We start from the raw sequence: 26,641 nt of genomic DNA, 5'->3' as shown, positions 1-26,641 counted from the left end.
GGGATATGGATCACATGCAGGCTGAAGAGATTAGTTTAACTTGGTATATTTGGCATGGACTTTGTTGGCCAAATGGACTGTTCCTGTGCTGTACTGTTCTACATTCTATGTTATAAAACTGTAAACATGCAGTCCAACAGATACAGATTGTCCAGCGATGGCTATCAAGGGCCAGGTGGGTGAGTTTATATCTAAGGGAGCACTATCCTCACATTTACCGACACTGAGAGTAAACAAAATGTTCCTCGCTATTTGCATTCTGCTTTGCGCAACAGCCAAGCAACAACCATGGAAGCTAACGTCTTTAACTCCATGGATTACGAAGAGTTTGTCGGTAAATTTGGGAATGTGGTTGAGAGATGTCCAATGATCGCGGCTGCAGTTTGGTCTGATCGTCCCTTCTCTAGTCTGGAAGCATTGGAAAATACCTTTGGAGACTTCATAGATTCATTGCCTCCATCTGGTAAGAATGCACAGATCTATTTATTTAAAAACTCACTATAGGCATATTAAATATAAACTGCACAGACCTCAGCTGAATACTACTGTGACAAGATTTCACTTTCATCACGAGAGCTGGAAAATAAAAGCAAAGTGAATCTGACGGCAAAACTAAAAAATAAAATGACCATTATTTACATAGTCAGCAAAGGGCTAGAACTAGATCAATATGGAATGTATCATTGCAAAATCATTGCAAAATCAAGCATAAACAGCGTTGAGCTTCCAAATTTTGGGTCTTCGGCAATAGTCTTAGCATAATTTAGGGCAAAATATACGATAATATACGATAGAATAAAGTTCAATCGTATCATATTGTATCGTATCGTATATTTTGCAATGAGACAATAATTTGTTCTGACTAATTAACGTGTTTATTTATCCAATCACACTGACACAGATTAATAGTAAGATTAAACGAGAATTTACCAATTTGAAGTTTAATCTTTATTTTATGAGGAGTTACGTCGAGGGATTACGTGAAGAGCGCACGCATGCGCGACGTTCATAAGCAGCGGTGTGAAATCACAGACAACAGTAAGTGAAATAAACATAGTAAGATAATAAGAACTAAGATACCAGATGACCTTTGTATTAGAGGGTGGGCGTGGAGGGCACGTAATCCCTCGACGTAACTCCTCATAAAATAAAGATCAAACTTCAAACTGGTAAATTCTCGTTTAATCTTACTATTTTACTTTGGAGTCACGTGAGTGACTACTTGAAGATTTTAAAGATCTGTGATTTCATGCCGTGGAACCAGTCCATGCTTCACTCACTGCCGAAGTCATCCAAGTCATCCCAGAGTACTTAAGGAAGTAGCCCCAGAAATAATGGATGCATTAGTGATAATTTTTCAAACCTCTTTAGATTCTGGAGTAGTTCCTGAGGATTGGAGGGTAGCTAATGTAACCCCACTTTTTAAAAAGGGAGGGAGATAGAAAACGGGGAATTACAGACCAGTTAGTCTAACATCGGTAGTGGGGAAACTGCTAAAGTCAGTTATTAAAGATGGGATAGCAGCACATTTGGAAAGTGGTGAAATCATTGGACAAAGTCAGCATGGATTTACGTAAGGTAAATCATGACTGACGAATCTTATAGAATTTTTCGAGGATGTAACTAGTAGAGTGGATAAGGGAGAACCAGTGGATGTGATATATCTGGACTTTCAAAAGGCTTTCGACAAGGTCCCACATAAGAGATTAGTATACAAACTTAAAGCACACGGTATTGGGGGTTCAGTATTGATGTGGATAGAGAACTGGCTGGCAAACAGGAAGCAAAGAGTAGGAGTAAACGGGTCCTTTTCACAATAGCAGGCAGTGACTAGTGGGGTACCGCAAGGCTCAGTGCTGGGACCCCAGCTATTTACAATATATATTAATGATTTGGACGAGGGAATTGAATGCAACATCTCCAAGTTTGCGGATGACACAAAGCTGGGGGGCAGTGTTAGCTGTGAGGAGGATGCTAGGAGGCTGCAAGGTGACTTGGATAGGCTGGGTGAGTGGGCAAATGCATGGCAGATGCAGTATAATGTGGATAAATGTGAGGTTATCCACTTTGGTGGCAAAAACAGGAAAGTAGACTTTTATCTGAATGGTGGCCGATTAGGAAAGGGGGAGATGCAACGAGACCTGGGTGTAATGGTACACCAGTCATTGAAAGTAGGCATGCTGGAGCAGCAGGCAGTGAAGAAAGCGAATGGTATGTTAGCATTCATAGCAAAGGGATTTGAGTATAGGAGCAGGGAGGTTCTACTGCAGTTGTACAGGGTCTTGGTGAGACTGCACCTGGAGTATTGCGTACAGTTTTGGTCTCCGGAGGAGGCGCTGTCTTGAACGGCTGCCTGTCCTGCAGCTGTCCCTTTTTTTCACTTATTTTTTATTATTTTTTAGTACGTTAAAGTGTGTAGTCAGGGGGTCTAATCTTTTTATGTGTGGGGGGAGGTGGAGGGGAAGGGGGAATCTGCTTTTCAAGTCCCTACCTGGTCGGAGAGGCTGCCTTCCTCTGAGCAGCACCTTCGACCTGTCCTCGCGGCCTACCAGCGGGTCCTGGAGCGACGTTTCTCAGGGGACCTGGCCAGAACCTCGGCTTTGGCGGCGGCACAGTGCTGTGGCGCAGCGGCGGAGCGGGCGATGCCTTGACTGAGTCGCCGCGCTGGAACTCCAGTATGCTGGGACCGCCGATAAGAACATTGTGGAGCCGCGGTTCTGTGGAGCGGCCAGCTGCGGCGTTGAACTTTACATCCCGGAGCCTGGGACCTCTCGTCGAGATCGCCAGTGTGTGAAGCTCCGTTCAACGTGGTCTGTTGGCTTGGAAGCCGGTAAGAAGGCGGCCGTTCCTGGCACCCCAAGCTGCTGAGGGTTCTCCCGACGCCGGAGTACCATCACCCGGCGAGAACATCGGGCACCGTAACGGCGAATGTGGAGTCCTCAATAGGCCCGACTCTGGGTGGACAAGAGGAAGGGGACTGGACTTTGTGCCTTCCCCCACAGTGGGAACCACTGTGGGCGGATGTTTTTATGTTTTAATGTTAAACTTCTTGAATGCTATGTTGTATTTTTATTAGTGTGCTGCAAGGACATCTGAATTTCCCCTGAATAAGGGGATTAATAAAGTAAATCTAATCTAATCAAATATGAGGAAAGACATTCTTGCCATGGAGGGAGTGCAGAGAAGGTTCACCAGACTGATTCCTGGGATGTCAGGACTTTCATATGAAGAAAGACTGGATAGACTCGGCTTGTACTCGCTAGAATTTAGGAGATTGAGGGGGGATCTTTTAGAAACTTACAAAATCCTTAAGGGGTTGGACAGGCTAGATGCAGGAAGATTGTTCGCGATGCTGGGGAAGTCCAGGACAAGGGGTTACAGTTTAAGGATAAGGGGGAAATCTTTTAGGACCGAGATGAGAAAAACATTTTTCACACAGAGATGGTGAATCTCTGGAACTCTCTGCCACAGAAGGTAGTTGAGGCCAGTTCATTGGCTATATTTAAGAGGGAGTTAGATGTGGCCCTTGTGGCTAAAGGGATCAGGGGGTATGGAGAGAAGGCAGGTACAGGATACTGAGTTGGATGATCAGCCATGATCATATTGAATGGCGGTGCAGGCTCGAAGGGCCGAATGGCCTACTCCTGCACCTATGTTTCTAAGGGTGGAAGTATGTTATCGTATTCAGACATGAATCAAAATTCAAACAATAACAATTTATTTTAACAAAAATAATGCTCCCTTGGGCTAAATATATTACAGAATTCAAAATTGATTCTGCAACACCGCAGGTTTGGTTATTGGCTTATTATAAAAGAGTTGGAAGGTCATCTCTCTAGACCATCCTGCTGTTGCCAGGATATGGTCCATGGGCACTTCCATGTCTCTAGCTGCCGATGTTGCCGCTGTCCTGGTGGAATGAGATTTTAAAATGTCAGTATCCACCCCCAGCAGCTCCCAAAACATGTCTGAGCCATCTAGAGATGGTCTGTGCTGATACCCGGCCATGAGGCTGTTTATAGCTGACCCATAGTGCCAATTCACTACCTCTTAAGGTTTTAGTAGTCTTAAGGTATAGTAGAAGGTGTGTCATTACACACAGTCGGGTGTCAGATGGGTATGCCTGGAATTCCAATTCTGTCCTGATGTTCCTGGTCTATTTTGTTTAACCAGCTCCAAAATGCGAAAGTTTATATTTTCTGTAGATACCATCATATTGTCCAGTCTCAGTTTATGTAGAGACTGGACCCTTTGAGATGAGACCAGTGCCATCAGCATACTGTTTTTAATGTGAGCTTTTCCAGGGACAGGGGTATTGCTGGTGACCAACCCCTTAGCAATGTTAGTACAACACTGACATCCCAGATCTGGGAGTACCTCGCTCTAGGAGGGTTATTGTTGTAAATAACCCTCATAAGTTTGGCAACTAGAGGGTGGGATCGCATGGAGAGCTGTCCTGGTGCCTGCCACCAGTAGGCTGACAGGGCACTCCTAGCGCAATTGATAGCGTTGCAGCTCAGTCCTTCATCAATATGAAGGCTGGACAGGAATTCCAGGACATTGGTGACTGTAGCTGTATTACACGCTACACCATCCCTTGAGCAATACGACTCCCATTTTCTTATGCTGGAGAGGTACTGCTTTTTTGTTGACTCTCGATAGGCCGCCGTGATCATGTTCATGGTCCTGTCCGTCAGCCCAGATCCAGCATGATCGGCATATATGGTTCAGAGACCATGTCAAGGACCACAGGGAACCATGGCTGTGTAGGCCAATCGGGTACTACCAAGATACCTGATGCTGAGTCCATATGTATTTTGCGTAGGACCCGACTGATGAGGCAGGAGGGGGAAAAAGCATAGAAAACAATTTTCCCCAATTCAGCGAGAAAGAGTCCATCGCTGCTGCCCCAGGTCTGGTTCCCAAGCGACATATGTTGGTAACTGGTGATTGAGTCTAGATGCAAATAGATCGATATCTGGTGTACCATATCATATAGTAATATCAGCAAATATTTTGTGGTCCAACATCCATTCGGTGCTGTCATTAAATGTTCGTGACCTGGTGTCTGCCATTGTATTGAGCTTACCTGGTAGGTAAGTTGCTGATAGCCAAATATGTATGTTAACACACCATTGCCAGATTGTATTGGCCAGATTGACACATGATGTCGATTTTATTCCACCCATATGATTAATATATGCCACCACTGTGGTATTATCAATTTGTAGGCGACATGCAGATGGTGCATTGAAAACAGTAGGCTTTTAGCCCATGAAACGCACCCAACATCTCTAAATAATTTATACCCAGTGTTTTTAGTAATGATGATTCCTGATGTTCCATCTACAACCAGTACAGGATATAGTGTTAGTAGCTCCCCAGCCATGAGCGCTGGCCTCCGTTTGTAATGTGAATGATGGGTTACTAATAATGATGGGGCTGGAACTATGCCAAATATTTCCCTCCCACGATTGTAACTCCAAAATTGCTTTGGCTGGTAACTGCATAGGTCGATCAAAATGACCTGCATGATGTTTTAGCGCTTGTACCTTTGCCCTTTTTAAACTTTGATAATGCAAAGGTCCAAACTGAGTACCTGGAAATGCTGCTACTAGTTTCCCAATTAGTCTTGCCACCTGTCGAATAGATGGTTTATTTGTAACAATCAATTTGTTCCACTAAGTATGCTGCTTTACTCTTTGGCAATGTTACAGACATGTGGATAGTGTTAATAGTGAATCCCAGATAGTCCACAGTTGCGGATGGCGTCAACTTAGATTTATCTGGATGGATGATGAACCCCAGAGTTTCAAACAATGTTAGGTAGCTAAAACTGCTGATTTAGCTAGTTCCAGGGTTTCCCCCACAATTAATATATCATCAAGATATGCCATGACAATATGTTTTGTTTCCTAAGTATTGCCAAGGCCGGCTTTAATATCTTGGTGAACAGCCTTGGGGCTGAAGTTAAACTATTAGGCAACGCTATATACTGCCGTAGTTGCCCCATCCAGTTAAATTTTAGGTATCGACGATGATCCCCTATGTATGGGTACTGAATAGTATGCATCTTTTAGATCAATGCATGCCATGAAGTATCCCTCTGAAACTAATTGTTTGGCAGTAACAAATGTTTCCATTTTGAAATGAGTATACTTTACATAAGTACTCAGTTTTGTTAAGTCAATGATGATGCGTCATCCACCATCTTTTTTGGTTTTTGTAAATATATTGGATACAAATTCTAGAGAGTCATGTGCCGACCTCTCTATTATACCTTTGGAATATAACCTTTCCAGTTCTGCCTGTCCTTCCAATTTCTCCTGTTGTGAGAGTACAACTTTTGGTTAGGCACATGTTGAACTGGTGGCATATCTTTTGGATGAACTCAATTTCGTATCCCTGAATACTCTGTAGTATATATTTATCAGTGGTAATTAATCTCCATGCTTCCCAAAATAAGTGTAACCTTCCCCCTGTTAGTACAGGTCCTACTTTTATGTTCTGGAAGGAACCAGACCCACCTACCTCCATGGTTGCGGGTGTTACATTCACTTCTTCAGCTTCTGCCTCTTCTGCGGACGAGGCGCCGGAGTGCGGGGTTGGCGCATTTTCCATGAGGGTCGCTCTGGGCCTTGGCCTAAAAAGGACCTTTGTGGTTGCTGTGCGGCCCTCATGCTTTCACCAGCATCCTGGTGACGATGCCTGCTGGTGGCTGCATAGGGGTGCTGCCGTCTGAGGTGTGTGGTCTTGCCCGTTGCTGATGACGCCCTCATGAGCCCGACGGCTTTAGACTCTTCATCAAGCACTTTTACTTGTTTGGACAAGTTTCCCCCCCAAACAGCAGTATCTGCGGTTGTATTGCAGCTGTTTCGCACAACCCTGCAAATTTGGGGTTTAGTGCAGGTTTTATTGCGCTCTTTCGCAAACAATTGATTTCATACTGGGTAATGCGGAGCAATGCCAGTGTGTCCTGCTGAGTGTCCGTCATCTTAGTACCATCGACTGAACGATCAAACAATGTTATGCCCGCTGTCAGAAGTTTTAGAATCTTCTGTAGTTTGACCTCCTGGGTTCTTATGCCAGTCCCTATGTACCCCCAGATTGCACTGTTTACTGCAGGCACATTTAACGAAATAAAGTTTGCAGGAGGCATATACTTCTCCGTAGTTTTGTTAACTACCTGTTCCTGCAGAGGATGGAAGGACAGGTAGTCGATGCTGGCCGCCAGCTTGGTCTGCAATGGTACTCCTGATTGCGGTGGTCCGCAAATTTGGTGACCACTCCCAGTAGCTGGTCTGTGTTTGTACCCAGGTGGCGGCTCTCTGACTCAGGACCCTGCGGAGTTACGTCTACTTGGACTACCCTCCTAAATGGCACGTGCTGGCGACGTACTTTTTTCGCCAGGGGCGCTGCCTTCAGGAGGGCTTACGGCACCCGGTAGCGGGCATGAGTCGACGCGCTAGGCGGGAGTTGCCTGGCTTTTACCGTGACCTCCTGAAAGCCAGGAATTTGGTCACCTTCAACTAGGGCCCTGCTCCTCAGGGGGAGGGGGGTGTCGTGGCTGTGACGGTGGGTGTCGAGGAGAGGCGTGTGCATGGAGCGATTCCGGATGAGCTTACCCCCACTCAGTCAGAATTGTTCATAGGTCCCATGGCCCGGGTCCCTCCCTGAGAGCCGGCCCCATGCAACATGAGCCGCCTTCCCGAGATGCCCAGTGTGCCGTTCTGTGATGCAGAGAAGCGCGTACTGTACAGGCTGCCCTTGCACACTCTCCACTTCCTCGCCCTCGTCTTCCATCCAGACACACCCTGGCGGTCCGTGTTACCACCTGACGAGGGGAGCGGTCCCCAGTGGAGGTCTCTCTACAAGGGAGTCCTCCCCCTTTACATCGGGGACCTGGGGTGGAGAGTGTTGCACAAAGCCGTGGCCTGTAATAGGTACTTGAGCCGGTTCACGGACTCTTCCCCTGCTTGTCATTTCTGCGGTGAGGAAGAGACCATGTTCCATGTGTACATAGAGTGTGAGAGGTTGCAGCCCCTGTTCGAGTATCTGAAGGGGCTGCTCCTCAAGTTTTGGCTACATTTTAGTCCAACGCTATTAATTTATGGGCACCCGGTACAGAGGGGGGAGGGTCGGGAGGGAGGAGGGGGTCTCCCTGTCAGTTTGCTCCTGGGCCTGGGCAAGATGGCCATTCGCGGGTCCAGGCAGCGAGCAGTCGACGGCCGCACAGCGGTTGGCTGCCTGCCCCTTTTCCGGGGTTACGTCCGTGCCCGCGTGCCCCTGGAGAGGGAACACGCGGTGTCCACGGGGACTGTGGAGGCCTTCTGTGAACACTGGTCACTGCAGGAGGTTGAATATATTATAGATTAAAATGTTAATATTTTAATTTGATAATTTTGTTTAAGTGTTTTCTTAATTGTTTGAGCTTTCTACCTTCCCTTGTAAATTGTGCATTTGTTTAAAAATCTAATAAAAAAACCTTTCCGGAAAAAAAAAGAAAAAAAAAGTGACTCCTTAAGCGGCCTTTTCACGGGGCGACTTGACGCAAGAGTTAACCAGAGTTTAACATCGTGGGAACCTCGTGCGATAACAGTACGGCATTCGTGGACCACCGTAGCGCTAACGGCAGGTAATCGTGTACCTTGGTCACTCGGGAGAAAATTCAAGAAAGTTTGAATTTCTCCAAGAGTGACTTGTACACTTGTGGTTGAGCATTGCAACATTATATGGACGTAGTGACCAGTGCGATATCCGTAATAACTCTTGCGGGTACCGTGGGAACTCCTGCGAACGGTGAACACGGAAGCTGGACAGAGGGGACAGAAGGTGAGTAAAAATTGTCTTCTGTGGGATTGAATTTAAAAAATAAGTAAAAATAAAGATTTGCATCCGCATATGGACATCAACTTATTCATGAGTTATGTTAATGAGATTCAAGAAAATAACTATAATCTTTAAAAGGGACTTTAAAAGGGACTTTACTGAAAGGTTACGCATTTTTATGGTCCGTGAGAAATTTTTCACATGTACTTCTTTGAGAGATACAGGTCGGAGTCCTCGCCGACTAGCGATCGATGCCTTTCCGAAGCAGGGTCCGGAACGCTACCAATCAATGTTGTACAGAGACCCGTGTAAGGAGTGAACTGCACATGCTGGTTTAAACCGAAGACAGACACAAATAGCTGGAGTAACTCAGCGAGTCAAGCAGCATCTCTGGAGAAAAATAGCTGATGTTTCGGGACGAGACACATCTTCAGACTCAATTCCGATTAGGCTGTCTGAAGAAGGGTTCCGATTCGAATCGCCACCTATTCTTTTTCTCCAGAGATGCTGCCTGACCCGCTGACTTACTCCAGCTTTTTATGTTTTTCTTCCCAGATCTGACTTACCTGCTGAGTTACACCAACATTTTGTGTCCTTCTGTGCGTATTAACCAGCATTAACCAGCGTCTGCAGTTCCTTTAGACATTACCTAACTTCAGATTTTAGAGATATAGCGCGTGGGAACTCCTGCGAACGGTAAACCCGGAAGCTGGACAGAGGGGACAGAAGGTGAGTAAAAAAGGTAGTCTCAATATCGACAAGGGAACATGTGTCCTTCGAGGACGTCCCACCTAATTGTCATTGTTGGATAATCTTTTTAACAGGAACACTTGCAGAGATGGCTCCCAGAAAATCTCAAAGAAAGGGGGTAAAGCGTGTCAGAGATGTTTTTGCCATGTTGCTCTATTCAGTTTCTATATTGTTTCAGTTTCTATATCTATATTGTTGCTCTATTCAGTTTCCCAGGTGGTCGGGACGGGACTGGAGTTGGGAGGGAAAGGTGGGGGAGTCGAGGGAGAGGAGGGGGAGACAGATGGGGGTGTCTTCATTTACTGGCGGCGGGTGTCTGTCACTGAAACAGGCAGGTGAGATTTCACATCCACCTTGTGTGTGCCTCTCTCTCTCTCTCTCTCTCTCCCTCCCTCTTACACAGGCTGAGAGACTCTGCCTCTGTGAGTGTACGTCTCTTTCTCCCCCTCTCCCACACACAATAAGACCGAGGTACTGTGCTCAGTCCATCTGTGTCTCCCACATACACAGTAAAACATGTCTCCAAATGAGCCAATTCAACCAAGGGAGGATATTTATAGTGTGTGAAAAAAAAAGTTACATCATTTGTGTCACGTGTAGTTCACGATGTTCAGTCAAGATTTAACGCGAAAGCTCGGGAGACGGACATAGAAACATAGACATAGAAAATAGGTGCAGGAGTAGGCCATTCGGCCCTTCGAGCCTGCACCACCATTCAATATGATCATGGCTGATCATCCAACTCAGTATCCCGTACCTGCCTTCTCTCCATACCCTCTGATCCCCTTAGCCACAAGGGCCACATCTAACTCCCTCTTAAATATAGCCAATGAACTGGCCTCGACTACCCTCTGTGGCAGGGAGTTCCAGAGATTCACCACTCTCTGTGTGAAAAAAGTTCTTCTCATCTCGGTTTTAAAGGATTTCCCCCTTATCCTTAAGCTGTGACCCCTTGTCCTGGACTTCCCCAACATCGGGAGCAATCTTCCTGCACCTAGCCTGTCCAACCCCTTAAGAATTTTGTAAGTTTCTATAAGATCCCCTCTCAATCTCCTAAATTCTAGAGAGTATAAACCAAGTCTATCCAGTCTTTCTTCATAAGACAGTCCTGACATCCCAGGAATCAGTCTGGTGAACCTTCTCTGCACTCCCTCTATGGCAATAATGTCCTTCCTCAGATTTGGAGACCAAAACTGTACGCAATACTCCAGGTGTGATCTCACAAAGACTCTGTACAACTGCAGTAGAACCTCCCTGCTCCTATACTCAAATCCTTTTGCTATGAAAGCTAACATACCATTCGCATTCTTCACTGCCTGCTGCACTTGCATGCCCACTTTCAATGACTGGTGTACCATGACACCCAGGTCTCGCTGCATCTCCCCTTTTCCTAGTCGGCCACCATTTAGATAATAGTCTGCATTCCTGTTTTTGCCACCAAAATGGATAACCTCACATTTATCCACATTATACTGCATCTGCCAAACATTTGCCCACTCACCCAGCCTATCCAAGTCACCTTGCAGTCTCCTAGCATCCTCCTCACAGCTAACACTGCCCCCCAGCTTCGTGTCATCCGCAAATTTGGAGATATTGCCTTCAATTCCCTCATCCAGATCATTAATATATATTGTAAATAGCTGGGGTCCCAGCACTGAGCCTTGCGGTACCCCACTAGTCACTGCCTGCCATTGTGAAAAGGACCCGTTTACTCCTACTCTTTGCTTCCTGTTTGCCAGCCAGTTCTCTATCCACATCAATACTGAACCCCCAATGCCGTGTGCTTTAAGTTTGTAAACTAATCTCTTATGTGGGACCTTGTCGAAAGCCTTCTGGAAGTCCAGATACACCACATCCACTGGTTCTCCCCTATCCACGCTACTAGTTACATCCTCGAAAAATTCTATAAGATTCGTCAGACATGATTTACCTTTTGTAAATCCATGCTGACTTTGTCCAATGATTTCACCACTTTCCAAATGTGCTGCTATCCCATCTTTAATAACTGACTCTAGCAGTTTCCCCACTACCGATGTTAGACTAACTGGTCTGTAATTCCCCGTTTTCTCTCTCCCTCCCTTCTTAAAAAGTGGGGTTACGTTTGCTACCCGCCAATCCTCAGGAACTACTCCAGAATCTAAAGAGTTTTGAAAGATTATTACTAATGCATCCACTATTTCTGGAGCTACTTCCTTAAGTACTCTGGGATGCAGCCTATCTGGCCCTGGGGATTTATCGGCCTTTAATCCATTTAATTTACCCAACACCACTTCCCGGCTAACCTGGATTTCACTCAATTCCTCCAACTCCTTTGACCCGCGGTCCCCTGCTATTTCCGGCAGATTATTTATGTCTTCCTTAGTGAAGACGGAACCAAAGTAGTTATTCAATTGGTCCGCCATATCCTTGTTCCCCATGATCAACTCACCCGTTTCTGACTGCAAGGGACCTACATTTGTTTTAACTAATCTCTTTCTTTTCACATATCTATAAAAACTTTTGCAGTCAGTTTTTATGTTCCCTGCCAGTTTTCTTTCATAATCTATTTTTCCTTTCCTAATTAAGCCCTTTGTCCTCCTCTGCTGGTCTCTGAATTTCTCCCAGTCCTCCGGTATGCTGCTTTTTCTGGCTAATTTGTACGCATCATCCTTCGCTTTGATACTATCCCTGATTTCCCTTGTTATCCACGGATGCACTACCTTCCCTGATTCATTCTTTTGCCAAACTGGGATGAACAATTGTTGTAGTTCATCCATGTAGTCTTTAAATGCCTTCCATTGCATATCCACCGTCAACCCTATAAGAATCAATTGCCAGTCAATCTTGGCCAATTCACGTCTCATACCCTCAAAGTTACCTTTCTTTAAGTTCAGAACCATTGTTTCTGAATTAACAATGTCACTCTCCATCCTAATGAAGAACTCAACCATATTATGGTCACTCTTGCCCAAGGGGGCACGTACAACAAGACTGCTAACTAACCCTTCCTCATTACTCAATACCCAGTCTAAAATAGCCTGCTCTCTCGTTGGTTCCTCTACATGTTGATTTAGATAACTATCCCGCATACATTCCAAAAAATCCTCTTCCTCAGCACCCCTGCCAATTTGATTCACCCAATCTATATGTAGATTGAAGTCACCCATTATAACGGTTTTGCCTTTGTCGCACGCATTTCTAATTTCCTGTTTGATACCATCTCCAACTTCACTACTACTGTTAGGTGGCCTGTACACAACACCCACCAGCGTTTTCTGCCCCTTAGTGTTTCGCAGCTCTACCCATACCGATTCCACATCCTGCAAACTAATGTCCTTCCTTTCCATTGCGTTAATCTCCTCTCTAATCAGCAACGCTACCCCACCTCCTTTTCCTTTCTCTCTATCCCTCCTGAATATTGAATATCCCTGGATGTTCAGCTCCCAGCCTTGGTCACCCTGGAGCCATGTCTCCGTGATCCCAACTATATCATAGTCATTAATAGCTATCTGCACATTCAACTCATCCACCTTATTACGAATGCTCCTTGCATTGAGACACAAAGCCTTCAGGCTTGTTTTTACAACACTCTTACCCCTTATACAATTTTGTTGAAAAGTGGCCCTTTTTGATTTTTGCCCTGGATTTTCCGGCCTGCCACTTTTACTTTCTACCCTCATTTTACACCCCTCTGTCTCTACGCTCACACATTTAAGAAACCCTTTCCCTTTAACTCCATCCTCCACTAGCCCATTCGACACCCCACCCCCCTTATTCAGTTTAAAACCACCCGTGTAGCAGTGGCAAACCTGCCTGCCAGAATGCTGGTCCCACACCTGTTAAGATGCAATCCGTCCCTTTTGTACAGTTCCCCCTTACCCCAAAACAGATCCCAGTGATCTAAGAATCTAAATCCCTGCCCCGTGCACCAGTTCCTCAGCCACACGTTCAGGTCCCGTATCTCCCTGTTCCTGCTCTCGCCAGCACGAGGAACTGGAAGCAAACCGGAGATAACAACCCTGGAGGTCCTGCTTTTCAGCATTTTTCCGAGCTCTCCAAAGTCACGCTGCAGAATATTCATCCCCTTCTTTCCGACATCGTTTGTGCCGACATGCACTACCACTTCCGGATGTTCACCTTCGCCCTTGAGGATTTTCTGCACTCTGTCCGTGACATCCTGGATCCTGGCACCAGGAAGGCAGCACACCATCCTCGCATCCCGTCTGTTGCCGCAGAAACCCCTGTCCGTACCTCTCACAATGGAGTCTCCTACTACAATGGCGTTGCCTGCCTTAGGCCTTTTTGGTTTTGGCTCAACAGCCCTATTCGCATCACAAGCCAGTCCGCCGCCCAGTGTAAACACCTCTTCTGTCCCGACAGCTTCTAAGTGGGTGAACCTGTTCACAAGAGGTACAACCCCCGGGGACGTTGGCATTCCATGCTTCCCTCCCGTTCTCACTGTCTCCCACCTTCTCTCTTCCAGTACCTTAGGTGTAACAATCGTACTGTAGGACTTGTCGAGGAACGACTCCGTTTCTCGGACGAACCGGAGGTCATCCACTTGCTTCTCCAGTTCCCCAACACGGCCCTTCAGGAGCTCTACCTGGATGCACTTTTCGCATTTGTAGCAGCCAGAGGCACCAGCGGTGTCCTTGACCTCCCACATACTGCAAGCATCACACTGAATCAGCTTGCCTGACATCTCCTTCTTTCGTCTCTCCCTCTGCAGTGTTTTGCGTAGTCTCCGCTCCTCAGCCTCCTCTCCGAAGACTCTCGAGCCAAAGACTCACACTTTTCTCACAGGGCACTTCACTCACTGCCGCTCCCTAAGAGCAGTCTTACTTAAATTGACTGATAAATTGCCTGATTTACCAATTTACAAACCAAATTCCTCAGTTTTCAGCTGTTTTCCCAGCACTGACTCACTTCTCTCCTCCCACTTGGGCTAGAGCCAATCAGTCGTATCTCTTGCTAATCTCCTCCTGCTGCTGCTGTTGTTGTTGTTGCTCCCAAAGCTACAGCAGTTCTGAGTCACTGAGACAAGTCACTCGCACAAATAACAGAAATGCCGAGTACCGTGGGAACTCTTTATCTACCCCCCGTTATATCGTGCGAGACTCGTGCTGGACCACGACCACTTCACTCTGGTGACATCTTGCGTCAACTCGCCCCGTGAAAAAGCCCCATTAGGATCCTGCACCCCCAGCACACTGCCGGTTTCTTCAGCCATGTCCCCTTCTTCAGGACCAGCCCAGCCCTGGCCCGCAATGCTCCCCTCTGTCGAGGGAGATGCATTGGACAGCCCTGGATAAGGTGCTGTTATGGGAGTGCGAAGACTCCCATAGTGAATTTGCTCCATCTCACGGAGCAAGTCACGTTGGAGCATTTGCTCCATCAACCGCTCCATGCGGGAGAGGCGGTCACGTCCACTGCTCTCGGGCAGCGCGCCCTCCTGGCCAGATTCATCCGAGTCAACCGGCCGGACCGACATCTGCTGGGCTTTGCCTCCAGCCCGCTGCGCTGGTTCGGGCTGTGCAGCTCGCGGCGCTGGGCTCAGCTGTGCAGGGTTGACGTCGGTGACTGTAGACCGCAGAGACTACGGTCCAGGTGCCGCTGGTCGCCCCCCGGCTGTCGGAACTTTCACGGTCCCCTGTAGCCATACGAGACGCGACCCGTTTTCTTCCCCTTGTCCATAGTGCTACAACACAAAGCACAACAAGGGCAAGAAATACGACCTTAGAATAAGAATTCTTACCTGTAGGTCCGTTTTTCAATTTTGCCGCGGGAGAGCTCTTCCCCCGCCCGTCGCTGGTGCAATGCGTGTGACGATATGGCGTGCATGCGTGCTGGTGGGGCCTTCACGTAGTCACTCACGTAACACCGAAGTGAAATATTACAACAAAGCTCTGCACATATTATTTAATCGTTGGGTTTTGGGTGTAGAGTGTGTCGACTAGCTAGCAAAATGTCGCCTCCCTTAAACTTGGCCTCCCTTCACTCGGAAATACAAAAATTAGTTCAACATTTATTTCAACCAGCCTCTTGGCATGAACTAGGGCTTCATTTTTTAACTTGACCAGGGGTGGTAAGGTGGTGTAGTGGTAGAGTTGCTGCCTCACAACGCCAGACACCCGGGTTTGATCCTGGCTGCGGGTGATGGCTGTACGGAGTTTGCATGTTCTCCCCTAAGGTTTCCCTTAGGTGCTCCGGAAAATTGTAAATTGTCCCGAGTGTGTAGGATAGTGCTAGAGTATAGGGGTCGCTGATCAGCGTGGATTCCGTAGCCTGAAGGGCCTGTTTCCACTCTAACTCTAAACTAAAGTAAACTAAAATAGATTGAGTAGGTCACACAAACTGATAATCAGACAAAAAAACACAGAGAGTGCTGGAGTAACTCAGCCAGTCAGGCAACATCTCAGGAGAACATGGATAGATGATGTTTCGGGATGGGACCTTCATCTTCTTCAGACATGAAATGTCACCTATCCATGTCTTTTTTTTGTAAACATCTGCAATTCCTTGAGTCTCCAGAGCTAAATAGATGCAGGATTTAAATGTATTTTATTTTGTGTTTTTAAGGGAAGAAGGGACTCTTGCGATGTATCTCTGACCTTGCTGGGAGAGACATGGTCCGGGGAACACTCTCACCTGAGTCCCAGAGCGAGCAGAGTCAAGGAGGAATGACTACTCTCACTCTGGCCCAGAGGTCCCAGCTGAGTGAGTTAAACGCTTCGTACAAGGACAGGTTCCACTTCCCCTTCGTGATCTGTGCTAGGATGAATGACACGGTCACCATCATTGAGCAGATGACCATCAGGATCCACCACAGCCTGGAGCGGGAGCTTGAGACGGGCATTGGGGAGGTCAAGAAGATCTGCCGTCTGCGTCTGTTGGACATCTTCAATCAAGTGGCCCCAGCACCAAGCTCTAACACCAGCACGGGAAATGGAAGTCGCAGTGGGTCACAGAGCCTTGTGTTTGGTCCACACCCCAATAGAGTCAACATAGATGACTTTGGCCCACCTTGTCCATGCTGACCAAATGGACTCTGGAGTGGGTTATAATACCTCGTGTTTGCTCCACCACACAATCGTGTCTACATAGATGATTTTGGCCCACCTTCTCCATGTCGACCAAGTTGGCATCTCATTCTCCTGTATTTTACCCATAGCCCTCTAGATCCTTCCTTTCCATGTATTTATCCAATTGTCATTTGATGTCATAGAATCGTGAAGTCATTGACCAGCCCAGCATGGAAACAGGCCTTTCGGCCCAACTTATCCATGCCGATCAAAGATAGACACAAAGTGCTGGAGTAACTCAACGGGTCAGGCAGCATATGTGGAGAAAAACAATGGGTGATGTTTCGGGTCTGGACCCTTCGTCAGTCTGAAAGTAGGAGGTGGGGGAGATGTAGGTTGGTTATTTCCTACTAACCAATTGTAGTGCATGTTAGTAGTTGCTCCGCCTAATATGCGATTCATATTACTAAGAGCTTGCTTACGCCATTCAGTATGAGTAGCTGCTAGGAACTGTAATGTCCTGCAGACCGATGCTGTAAGTAGATTTAATAAACATGTATTGCATCTTGATATGTGTTTGACTCGACTCATTACATACACATTACAGGAGAAGGGCGAGGCGAACAGCTGGAGGCGGGAAAAGACCAAGACCAAACTGGTCCGGCCACAAATTACTTTAGGCAGGGTGGTGACTTGTAGGCCCATTGTTGGCTAGGGAAGGTGTTCAAGAGAAACTATGTGGAGACTGTGGAACTGGTAAAACAACTAGGGTGAAGGAAGGGGGCAAGGAGGGAGGAAGCAGGGGAGTGGAGTGTGAGCTGAAGTTATTTAAAAGTAGAGAAGTCAGTGGGTTGTAAGGAAAGAACTGCAGATGCTGGTTTAAATCAAAGGTAGACCCATTACTTCTCTCCAGTGATGCTGCCTGACCCGCTGAGTTGCTCCAGCATTTTGTGTCTACCTTCAATGTGTTGTAAGCTGGGTTGTAAGCTACCCAAACAAAATATTGGGTGTTGTTCCTTCAATGTGCATGTGGCCTCACTTTGGGAGACCCAGAATAGAAAGGTCAAAGTTGCCTAACCGAGATAGTGCAGATTGTCTATGCTTCTCCCATCTCCATCCAAACCTTTAGTTTAGTTATTTTAATTTAGAGATACAGCGCAGAAACAGGCCCTTCGAGTCCACACCGACCAGCGATCCCCACACATCACCACCTTCCTACACACACGAGGGACAATTTACACATACACCTAGCCAATTAAAGTCAAAGTCAAAGTCAAAGTAGCCTTTATTGTCATTCAGACCTTGCGGTCTGAACAAAATGTCGTTGCCTTGCAGTCCTACATATAGTAAAAATGACAAAAACACACAATAAACACAAATTAACATCCACCACAGTAAGTTCACCAGACACCTCCTCACTGTGATGGAAGGCAAAAGTCATAAGTCTTTGTCTCATCGCTTCTTATTCTCCCTCTGCGCCGAGGCGATCCAGGCTTCAGATGTTGTGACCCCGCGGGGCGATGGCAAGTAATGTCAGTCCCGCAGCTGAATCCAAGCTCCGCGAATGGGCCGGTTCAACTCCGCAGCCCGGGGTGGTCGAAGCTGCCGAAGCTGCGGCCTTCCAGTCCAGCGGACGCAGCTGTTGTTGCGGGAGCTCCGGAGAACAGGTCACCAACCCGTGACCTGTGACCTGCGAGCTCCCGACGATGTCGGCCACTGGGCCCGCGGTTGGGTCGGGTGGCCGCTGCTGCCGGAACGCCGCCTCAGCTCCGAGGTCGGGTTGCCGCTGCCCCAGCTCCGAGGCCGGGTCGCCGCTGCTGCAGCCGCAGCCGCTGCCGCTGCCCCAGCTCCGAGGCCGGGTCACCGCTGACGCTGCCCCAGCTCCGAGGTCGGGTCGCCGCTGCCGTCAGAACACCACAGCTCCGGAGTCGGACCGCTGCCGCTGGAACGCTGCCCCAGCTCCGAGGCCGCCAGCTCAGCTATTAGGCTTCGGTGCAGGCAGAGACGGGGGATACGACAAGAGAAGTCGCATCCCCCGAAGGAAGAGACCAAAAACATGTTTCTCCCCCCCACCCACACACATACACAACCTAATAAACCAAAAATTAACTAAAACAGGGCAAAAGAACGACAAAAAAACAAAAAAAAACAGACGGACTGCAGGCGAGCCGAGGGACTACGCATGTTGGAGAATGGTGAAGCCCGTCTTTGACTCCCCAACACACTGGTGGGAAGCAACCAAGAACATCAAGAGGTTCTTCATATTTAAAGGGGTTCAGAGAACAAGACAGAATCAGAGGGAATTGTGTCAGCTCCAGACAGATTTGCAGCAACTGCTCCTTCTGCAGTCAAGAGGGTGGATGTAAGGGAGGAACTTAGAGAGTTGAAGGGCCGGCAAGCTCGGCTCTTTACCTTCGAATCCTCTAAGATCATCTTCCGATCCAGGGTCCACCACGTGGAGCAGGATGAGACGCGCTCACGCTTCTTCCATAAGGTTCACAGGGGGAGCTCTGTGATGAACAGCCTTAGGGAGGAGGACGGCTCGGTAACATCCTTGCAGATGGACATGCTGAGGATCTGCAAATCCTTTTATACGGACAACAGAAAGGCCACAGACAGCACCGCCTCCAAGAACTTCCTGTCCTCTATCATGGAGGTCTTGGAGGACAGCAAGTGGGAGAGTCTGGACCAACCACTGACCCTAGAGGAGCTGACTGGCTCCATCCATTCCTTTGACTCGAGTAAAATTCCCGGAAGCGATGGCTGACCGGCCGAGTTGTATTCGGCTCTGTGGGACAGGGTGGGCACGGACCTACTGGAAGTGTACAATGGCATGCTTCTAGCTGGCAGCATGTAAGACTCCATGAGGAAGGAAGAGCAGCATCACCCTAATCTACAAGCAGAAGGGGGAGATGAAGGATTTAAGGAATTGGAGACCCATCACATTGTTGAATGATGATGATAAGATCCTATTCTAAGGCCATCGCCAACCGGATCAAGTCTGCTCTTGGATGGGTGATCCACCCAGACCAAACCTATGTTGTACCTGGCAGGAAAATCTCAGACAGCCTGGCGCTACTGAGGCTGAGAGATACCATTGCCTACATGCAGGACAGACGGGTGGATACCTGCCTAGTCAGCTTGGACCAGGAGAAGGCCTTCGACAGGATATCACACACGTACATGAGGGACGTGCTCTCCAAAATGGGCTTTGGGAAGGGAATCAGAAATTGGATCCAACTTATCTGCACCGATATCTGTAGTGCAGTCCAAATCAATGGGTGGGAATCAGACAGCTTCCCCGTCAGGTCTGGAGTCAGGCAGGGTTGCCCTCTCTCCCCGTCTGTTCGTCTGTTGTATTGAACCTTTTATCGAGTCCATCAGGAAGGACGCGAGCATAAGAGGAGTGACATTGCCAGGCAGTGGGGGCACTCAGATCAAAACCTCCCTGTACATGGACGATGTCGCCGTCTTCTGCTCAGATCCAGGGTCGGTCCGCAGATTGATCAGCATCTGCGACCAGTTTGAATCGGCAACGGGAGCCAGGGTGAACCGCTGGAAGAGCGAGGCCATGCTCTTTGGCAACTGGCCCGAACGATCTTCCGTCCCCTTCACCATCAAGCCTGACTTCTTGATGGTGCTGGGGATCTGGTTCAGGGGGGCTGAGGCGTGTGACAAGAATTGGCTGGAGCGGATAGCCAAGGTGGGGAAGAAACTGGAGCTGTGGAATATAGCTCTCTATAACAGGAATTTTTTTTGTCATCAAGCTCAGCCAGAGATGATTTTATAAACCTCAGTAATATGGACAAAGAACAAAGACCCAGACTATCCTGCCTCTCATCACACCTTTCAGCTGTGGTAACATTCTTGTAAATCTCCCCTGCACCCTTGCCTGCTTGATGCATCCTTTCTACAGCCACACTCTCGTATTCTCAACTGAAGGGAAAAGGCAGTAGGTGGCACTGTGCCCCTTCATAATTACCATAGCTTGCTTGCCTATAGAACAAAATACTCTGTAAGTGGATCATTGTACATTAACAGGAAATACAATTTGGACTTTAAGACGCAGTGCGGAAACAAGTCCTTTGCTCCCCCCCCCCCCCCCCCCCCCCCCCCCCCCCCGAGTCCATGCCGACCAGCAATCACCCCGTACACTAGCACTATCCTACACACTACGGACAATTCACAATTTTTTTCTGAAGCCAATTAACCTACAAACCTGTACATCTTTGGAATATGGGAGGAAACCAAAGCTTCCAGGCAAATCCCACATGGTCATGGGGAGAATGTACATACTACATACACACAGCAACAGAGGTCAGGATCCAACCCGGAACTCTGCCGTTGTAAGGCAGCAACTCTACTGATGCGCAACCATGCTGCCTTAAAAAAAATATCACTGCATCTCGGTACACATGACAATAAACTAAACTAAACTGAACTAAACTTTTTATAGACTTGCATACTCAGATAATCCCTTCAAAGTTAGCAAACATCTAATTCGGTAACCAATTAGTGATTAGTGTTTCGAAGTGGATGAAAGTGAAACTAGCCATTCATTGTTTAAGTGTGTACCCCCAGCAATGTATGCATCCACTCTAAATTAAAGATTTTAGTGTGGATCTTATTTAAACTTGAGATTAATGGTGCACCAGAGATAAAAGACCATTTTTCAAGGAGAAGGTTTGAGGTTGAATATTTCGACTAAGTCACAGATTTTAATTTCGTTTTTAGTTTGGAGATACAGTGTGGAAACAAGCCCTTCGGCCCACCGAGTCTGCACTGACCAGCCATCCCCATACACTAGCACTATGCTACACACCAGGGATAACTTATAATTTTTTCCCGAAGCCAACTAACCAACAAACCTGCACAACTTTGGAGTGTGGAAATAAACCGAGCACCCGAGAAAACCCATGCACCCATAGTCAGGATCAAACCCGGGTGTCTGGTGCTGTAAGGTAGCAACTTTACTGCTGCATCGCTGTGCTGCCCAAATTATTTGAAATTATTCCCAAAATGTTAAGATAAAATGTTAGAACAGTACAGCACAGAAACACTCCTTTCGTCCCACATGGTCCGTGCCGACATGATGCTATGTTAATCAAATCTCCTCTGCCTGCACTTGATCCATATTCCTCCATTCCTTGCATAAGCATGTGCCTGTCTTAACTCCTCTTAAATACCACTTTAGTTGCCTCCACCACGATCCCAGGCAACATATTCCAGGCACCCATCACCCTCTGTGTAAAAAAATCTTGCCCCGCATATCTATTTCAAATTCTGCCCCTCTCACCTTAAAGCTGAGCCCTCTAGTCTTTAACATTTCCAATCTGGGAAAAAAGGTCTGACTGTTGACCCTCTCAATGCCTCTCATTATTTTATATACTTCCAGCAGGTCTCCCCTCAGCCAGTTCCAGAGAAAACAATCCAAGTTTGCCTTTAATAAGGGCTATCCAACAATCCAAGTTTGCCTATGATATAAAGCATTATATTTTCTACCTGACGGTACCAGCCAACATACATAAATCATTAAAGTTAACTTGAGCAAACAGCAAAGTGTTGGAGGAACTCATCGAGTCAGGCAACATCTGTGGAGCGAATGGACAGGCAACGTTTTGGGTCAGGATGCTTCTTCAGACTGATGATCCATTTCCCTCCACAGAGGCCGGAACGGTGGCACAGCAGTAAAGTTGATGCCCTACAGCGCCAGAGACCCGTGTTTGATCCTGACTACGGATACTGTCTGCACGGAGTTTGTGCGTTCTCCCCGTGACCACATGGGTTTTCCCTGGGTGCTCCGGTTTCCTCCCACACTCCAATGACATACAGGTTTGTAAGTGGCATGGACTCCATGGGCCGAAGGGCCTGTTTCCACACTGTATCTCTAAACTAAACTAAGAAGCTGCCTGTCCCACTTCAGTTCCTCCGGCACTTTGTATTTTGATTTCACTGTCCTTTTGCTTACACCCTGACAACAGTGATTAAACTGGGGCGGGGGAGGGAGGGAGGGAGCTGCCAAGAACAAGGAGGGATCATGCGGCTGTGGGGGTGGGCTGCCAAGAACAAGGAGGGACCCGGCGCGGAGGGGACGAGCCACTGAGAACATGGAGGGTCCCAGCGAGGGGTGGGGGCCGCCAAGAACAAAGAGGGACCCGGAAAGGGGGTAGGGGGTGGAGGGGGGGGCAAAGAACAAAGAGTTACCTGCGGGGCTCCAATGAGTACTTTTGTAACTTTGTCAGCACCAGATATGTGGTAACTCTTTCAATACTGTGTATAATATGCAAAAATAAAGAATTTCATTGCACCTAGGTACGTGAAAATAAAGTATAATTGAATCATTGAATCTTCAGTTTAAACCAGCATCTGCAGTTCTTTCTTACACATTGAATCACTGACTTCCTCCAGCAGATGGCATCGAGTGCTGGAGTAGCTCAGCGAGTCGAGAGTTCCTCCAGCTGTCTGTACTTTGCTCAGAGCTACAATGTCCAGCTTTAACCGTGAACTCTACCACCTTATCATCAATAGCAGTCTTCCTCACCCCAACTAGCTGTTTCTTGGTGTAGGTAGGAACTGCAGATGCTGGTATATACCTTGATTGGTAAGGGTGTCAAAGGTTACTGGGAGCAGGCAGGGGTATGGGGTTGAGAGGGAAAGATGGATCGGCCATGATTGAATGCCAGAGTAGACTCGGTGCCGAATGGTCTAATTCTGCTCCTATGACTTATGAACTCTCTGCTTTCATGTAACCACTGGTTTATCTCTGGGTCAGGAGGTAGAGTGTGTGAAGGGGAAATCTGTGTGTCAGCAAATCACTGCACCGCAGCCTACCTACTCCCCTCAGATAAGGCCTGGGCCATAGGTTCAGGAGCCAATGTCCCCCATTCCCTTCCCACGGTGACCACTCAGGAAGCTCACACAACTGAGCTCCAACCAGACTGTCTAAGGGTCTCTGTGCTGGACACTTAACTTTGCTTCTCTTTCCACAGATGCTGACTGACCTGCTAAGTGTTTCCAGCATTTTCAGTTTCCAGAAGAAAGAACAAACATTGGGAAAGAGAGTGTGGGATATAATTGATAGGGCAGCACAGTGGTGCAACAGTAGAGTTGCTGCCTCACGGCACCAGAGACACGAGATCGACACTGACTAGGGTGCTGCCTTTGTTCGTTCATCCGATGACTGCGTGGGTTTCCTCCGGGTGCTCCAGCTTCCTACCACATTCCAAATATGTGTGGGTTTGTAGGTTAATTGGCATCAGTAAATTGTCCTCGTGTGTCAGATAGAACTAGTGCACAGAGGGTGATTGTTGGTCAGCACGGAGTCAGTCAGCTGAAGGACTTGTTTTCATACTGCATCTCTAAAACAAAAAACTACAACTAAATTTATCTGTCCAACACTAAAGGATTATTTAAAAAAAACAGAAATCAGTCACAAAGGACATTACAAAAACATGGGCTACACACTGTGAAGGTATGAGCTATGGGAATGTGATTAGTTTTTTCTTGGAACAAGCACCAGATAAGATAGCAAAACTGTTAAAAAGTTACAAATAAGTTTATGTACACAGTTCAATTTGCTTCTTTGAGAGATAACAGTGGTATACAAAGAAAACATAGAGCAGCTACAAGAAGATTTTGTTTAGTTTAGTTTTGTTTCTTTTGTTTAGTTTAGTTTAGTTTAGTTCAGGGATACAGCGCAGAAACAGACCCTTCAGCCCACCGAGTCTGAGCCGACCAGCGATCACCCATACACTAGTAATTTCCTACACACCAGGGGCAATTTACAATTTTTACTGAAGCCAATTAACCTACAAACTTAGACATCTTTGGAGTGTGGGAAGAAACCAGAGCACCCGGAGAAAATCCACGTGAACACGGGGAGAACAAAAAAACTCATACATACAGCACCAATAGTCAGGGTTGAACCTGTTTCTGGCACCGTATGACAGCAACTCCCCCGCTGCACCGCCGTGCTGTCCTTAAAGGATTCTTTTACCGATTTCAAATAGATGATGAAGGCCACATTTTGAGAGAACTCACTGTTTAGAAGGATGAAGGGTGATTTTATTGAAACATACCGCATAGTGAAAGGCCTGATAGATGGATGTGGAGAGGATGTTTCCACTAGTGCAAAGGTCTACGACCAGAGGGCACAGCCTCAGAATAAAAGGATGTACCTTTAGAATAGAGATGAGGAGGAATCTCTTTAGACCAGCGTTTCTCAACCTTTTTACCCTTGCGAAACCCTTGAAATAATTTTCATGTCTCACGGAACCCCTACATAAAAATTACTATATATCTTTATTACTCTTTCTTTCTCTTTCATAAATTTAAAGTTCATAAGGCAAACATAATATATTTTTCTGATAACTGGAGGGTCAGACATTTCTGTAAAACAAAAAAGCAAAAAATGTAAAAAAGAAGATAAATAACTTGATAAATAACACTTAAACAAATAAAACTGAAGTGAATAAAGGCAAACAGAACTAACCTTGGAGGAGCGAGAAAGAGAGAGAGAAAACAACACACATAAACTTTTCGTAAACTAACAAAAACATACATAAATAAACTTTTGATAAACTAACAAAAATAAACATAAACATACTTAATTTTTTTAATTAAAAAAAAAATATATTTTTATTAGTAGTGTACAATAATATAAGACATGAATAGCATATTACATTTCGTGTACAACTTCTTATTTTAAATTTAATAGTAAAGAAAAAGAGTAAGAAAAGCCAGAATAGAGAGAGAGAAAGTTTTATATAAAGTAGTGATATTGTTAGTTCGAGAAGAAATAGAAAAGAAAGATCCCATGGGGCTGTATAGCCCGAAGGAGAAAACAAAAAGGTGAGGTGAAATAAGAAGAAAAAGAGAATAAAGAAGAAAAAAGAGGGAAAAAAAGAGAATTGAAAGGGATATACCTACTTTGTATCTTTACCCATCCCTCACCCGGTTCTGAAACTGTTCATTTCTAAGTTTGCGTTGCACCATATGCTTGTAATTTTTTTAAACTCATATAACATCCCTAAACGATGGGTAAAAATGAATAAATAACGTGGGTGAATGAGGAACTGTACCTGCACGCCAGGAAGCACAGACAGGACTGATGGAGACCGTGCGTGCATCTGTACTTGAATGAGTCACTTGATGATACACACATCCATCACGTCCAGCTCCTGTTGACTGACCACTAAAGGCCATTTCACACTGGCACCGTATAGACGTCGCTAAATATATTCCCTATGATTATTATACTTTTAATGATATAAGAGGTTGAAGACTTTATAATAATACCCAAGAATTTTCCAAGAATATGCCCTACGTGTATAATAAAATTACGAATATGAAATTAAACACAAAAATGACTCAAAATTGTAATTACATATGATTAGCCTATTTATCACAATTTCTCTCGGAACCCCTAGCAACCTCTCGCGGAACCCCGGTTGAGAAACGCTGCTTTAGACAGAGTGTGGTGAAACTGTGGAATTCATTTCCTCACATGGCTGTGGAGGCCAAGATAGTGGCTATTTTTAAAGCAGAGATTGATAGGTTCTTGATTAGTAAGAGTGACAAAGATTACGGGGAGAAGGCAGAAGAATGGAGTTGAGAGGGAAAAATAGATCAGCAATGATTGAATGGCGGAGGAGAGCTGAATGGCCTAATTCTGCTCCTATGTCTTATGGTTGCATGGATTAAAGAGATCCTTATAAGGAGTGGTTGGACAGATTTGGATTGTTTTCTCTGGAGCACCAGAGGTTGAGAGGAGACCTGATAGAAGCAGGTTAACTCATCCCTTCCAACCCAAACCACCCCTCCCCAGGTACCATCCCCTGCAACCGCAGAAGATGCAACACCTTGACCCTACACCTCCTCCCTCGACTCTGTCCAGGGAGCCCGACAATCTTTTCAGGTTAGGCAGAGGTTCATTCACACCTCCTCCAACCTAATCTACCATATCCGTTGTTCAAGATGTGGACTTATGCATCGGCGAGATCAAACGTAGACTGGGCGATCGTTTCGCGGAACACCTTCACTCAATCTGCCTGGACCTACCT

The 26,641-nt window shown here is 46.6% G+C and overlaps 1 protein-coding gene and 1 long non-coding RNA gene across 2 annotated transcripts; one reads left to right on the top strand and one right to left on the bottom strand.

Annotated features, from left to right (window-relative positions):
• The first annotated feature begins 251 nt into the window (after positions 1-251).
• On the top strand, positions 252-23,399 carry LOC116974408 (2-oxo-4-hydroxy-4-carboxy-5-ureidoimidazoline decarboxylase-like). The gene is made up of 3 exons (XM_033022831.1): positions 252-463; positions 16,138-16,652; positions 23,389-23,399. Exons 1-2 carry the CDS (start codon positions 289-291, stop codon positions 16,593-16,595), a joined length of 633 nt encoding a protein of 210 aa, XP_032878722.1. The 5' UTR covers positions 252-288; the 3' UTR covers positions 16,596-16,652; positions 23,389-23,399.
• On the bottom strand, positions 6,655-18,931 carry LOC116974410. The gene is made up of 3 exons (XR_004412356.1): positions 18,865-18,931; positions 16,819-16,822; positions 6,655-6,665 (listed from the first exon to the last, which is right to left on the bottom strand). It is a non-coding gene; the product is annotated as an uncharacterized LOC116974410 (long non-coding RNA).
• Positions 23,400-26,641: the final 3,242 nt, after the last annotated feature.

This window comes from Amblyraja radiata, chromosome 6 (assembly GCF_010909765.2).
Source record: "Amblyraja radiata isolate CabotCenter1 chromosome 6, sAmbRad1.1.pri, whole genome shotgun sequence".
NCBI classification, from domain to species: domain Eukaryota; kingdom Metazoa; phylum Chordata; class Chondrichthyes; order Rajiformes; family Rajidae; genus Amblyraja; species Amblyraja radiata.
The sequence above is the reverse complement of the archived record's forward strand: the minus strand, read 5'-3'. Positions and strand labels throughout refer to the sequence as shown.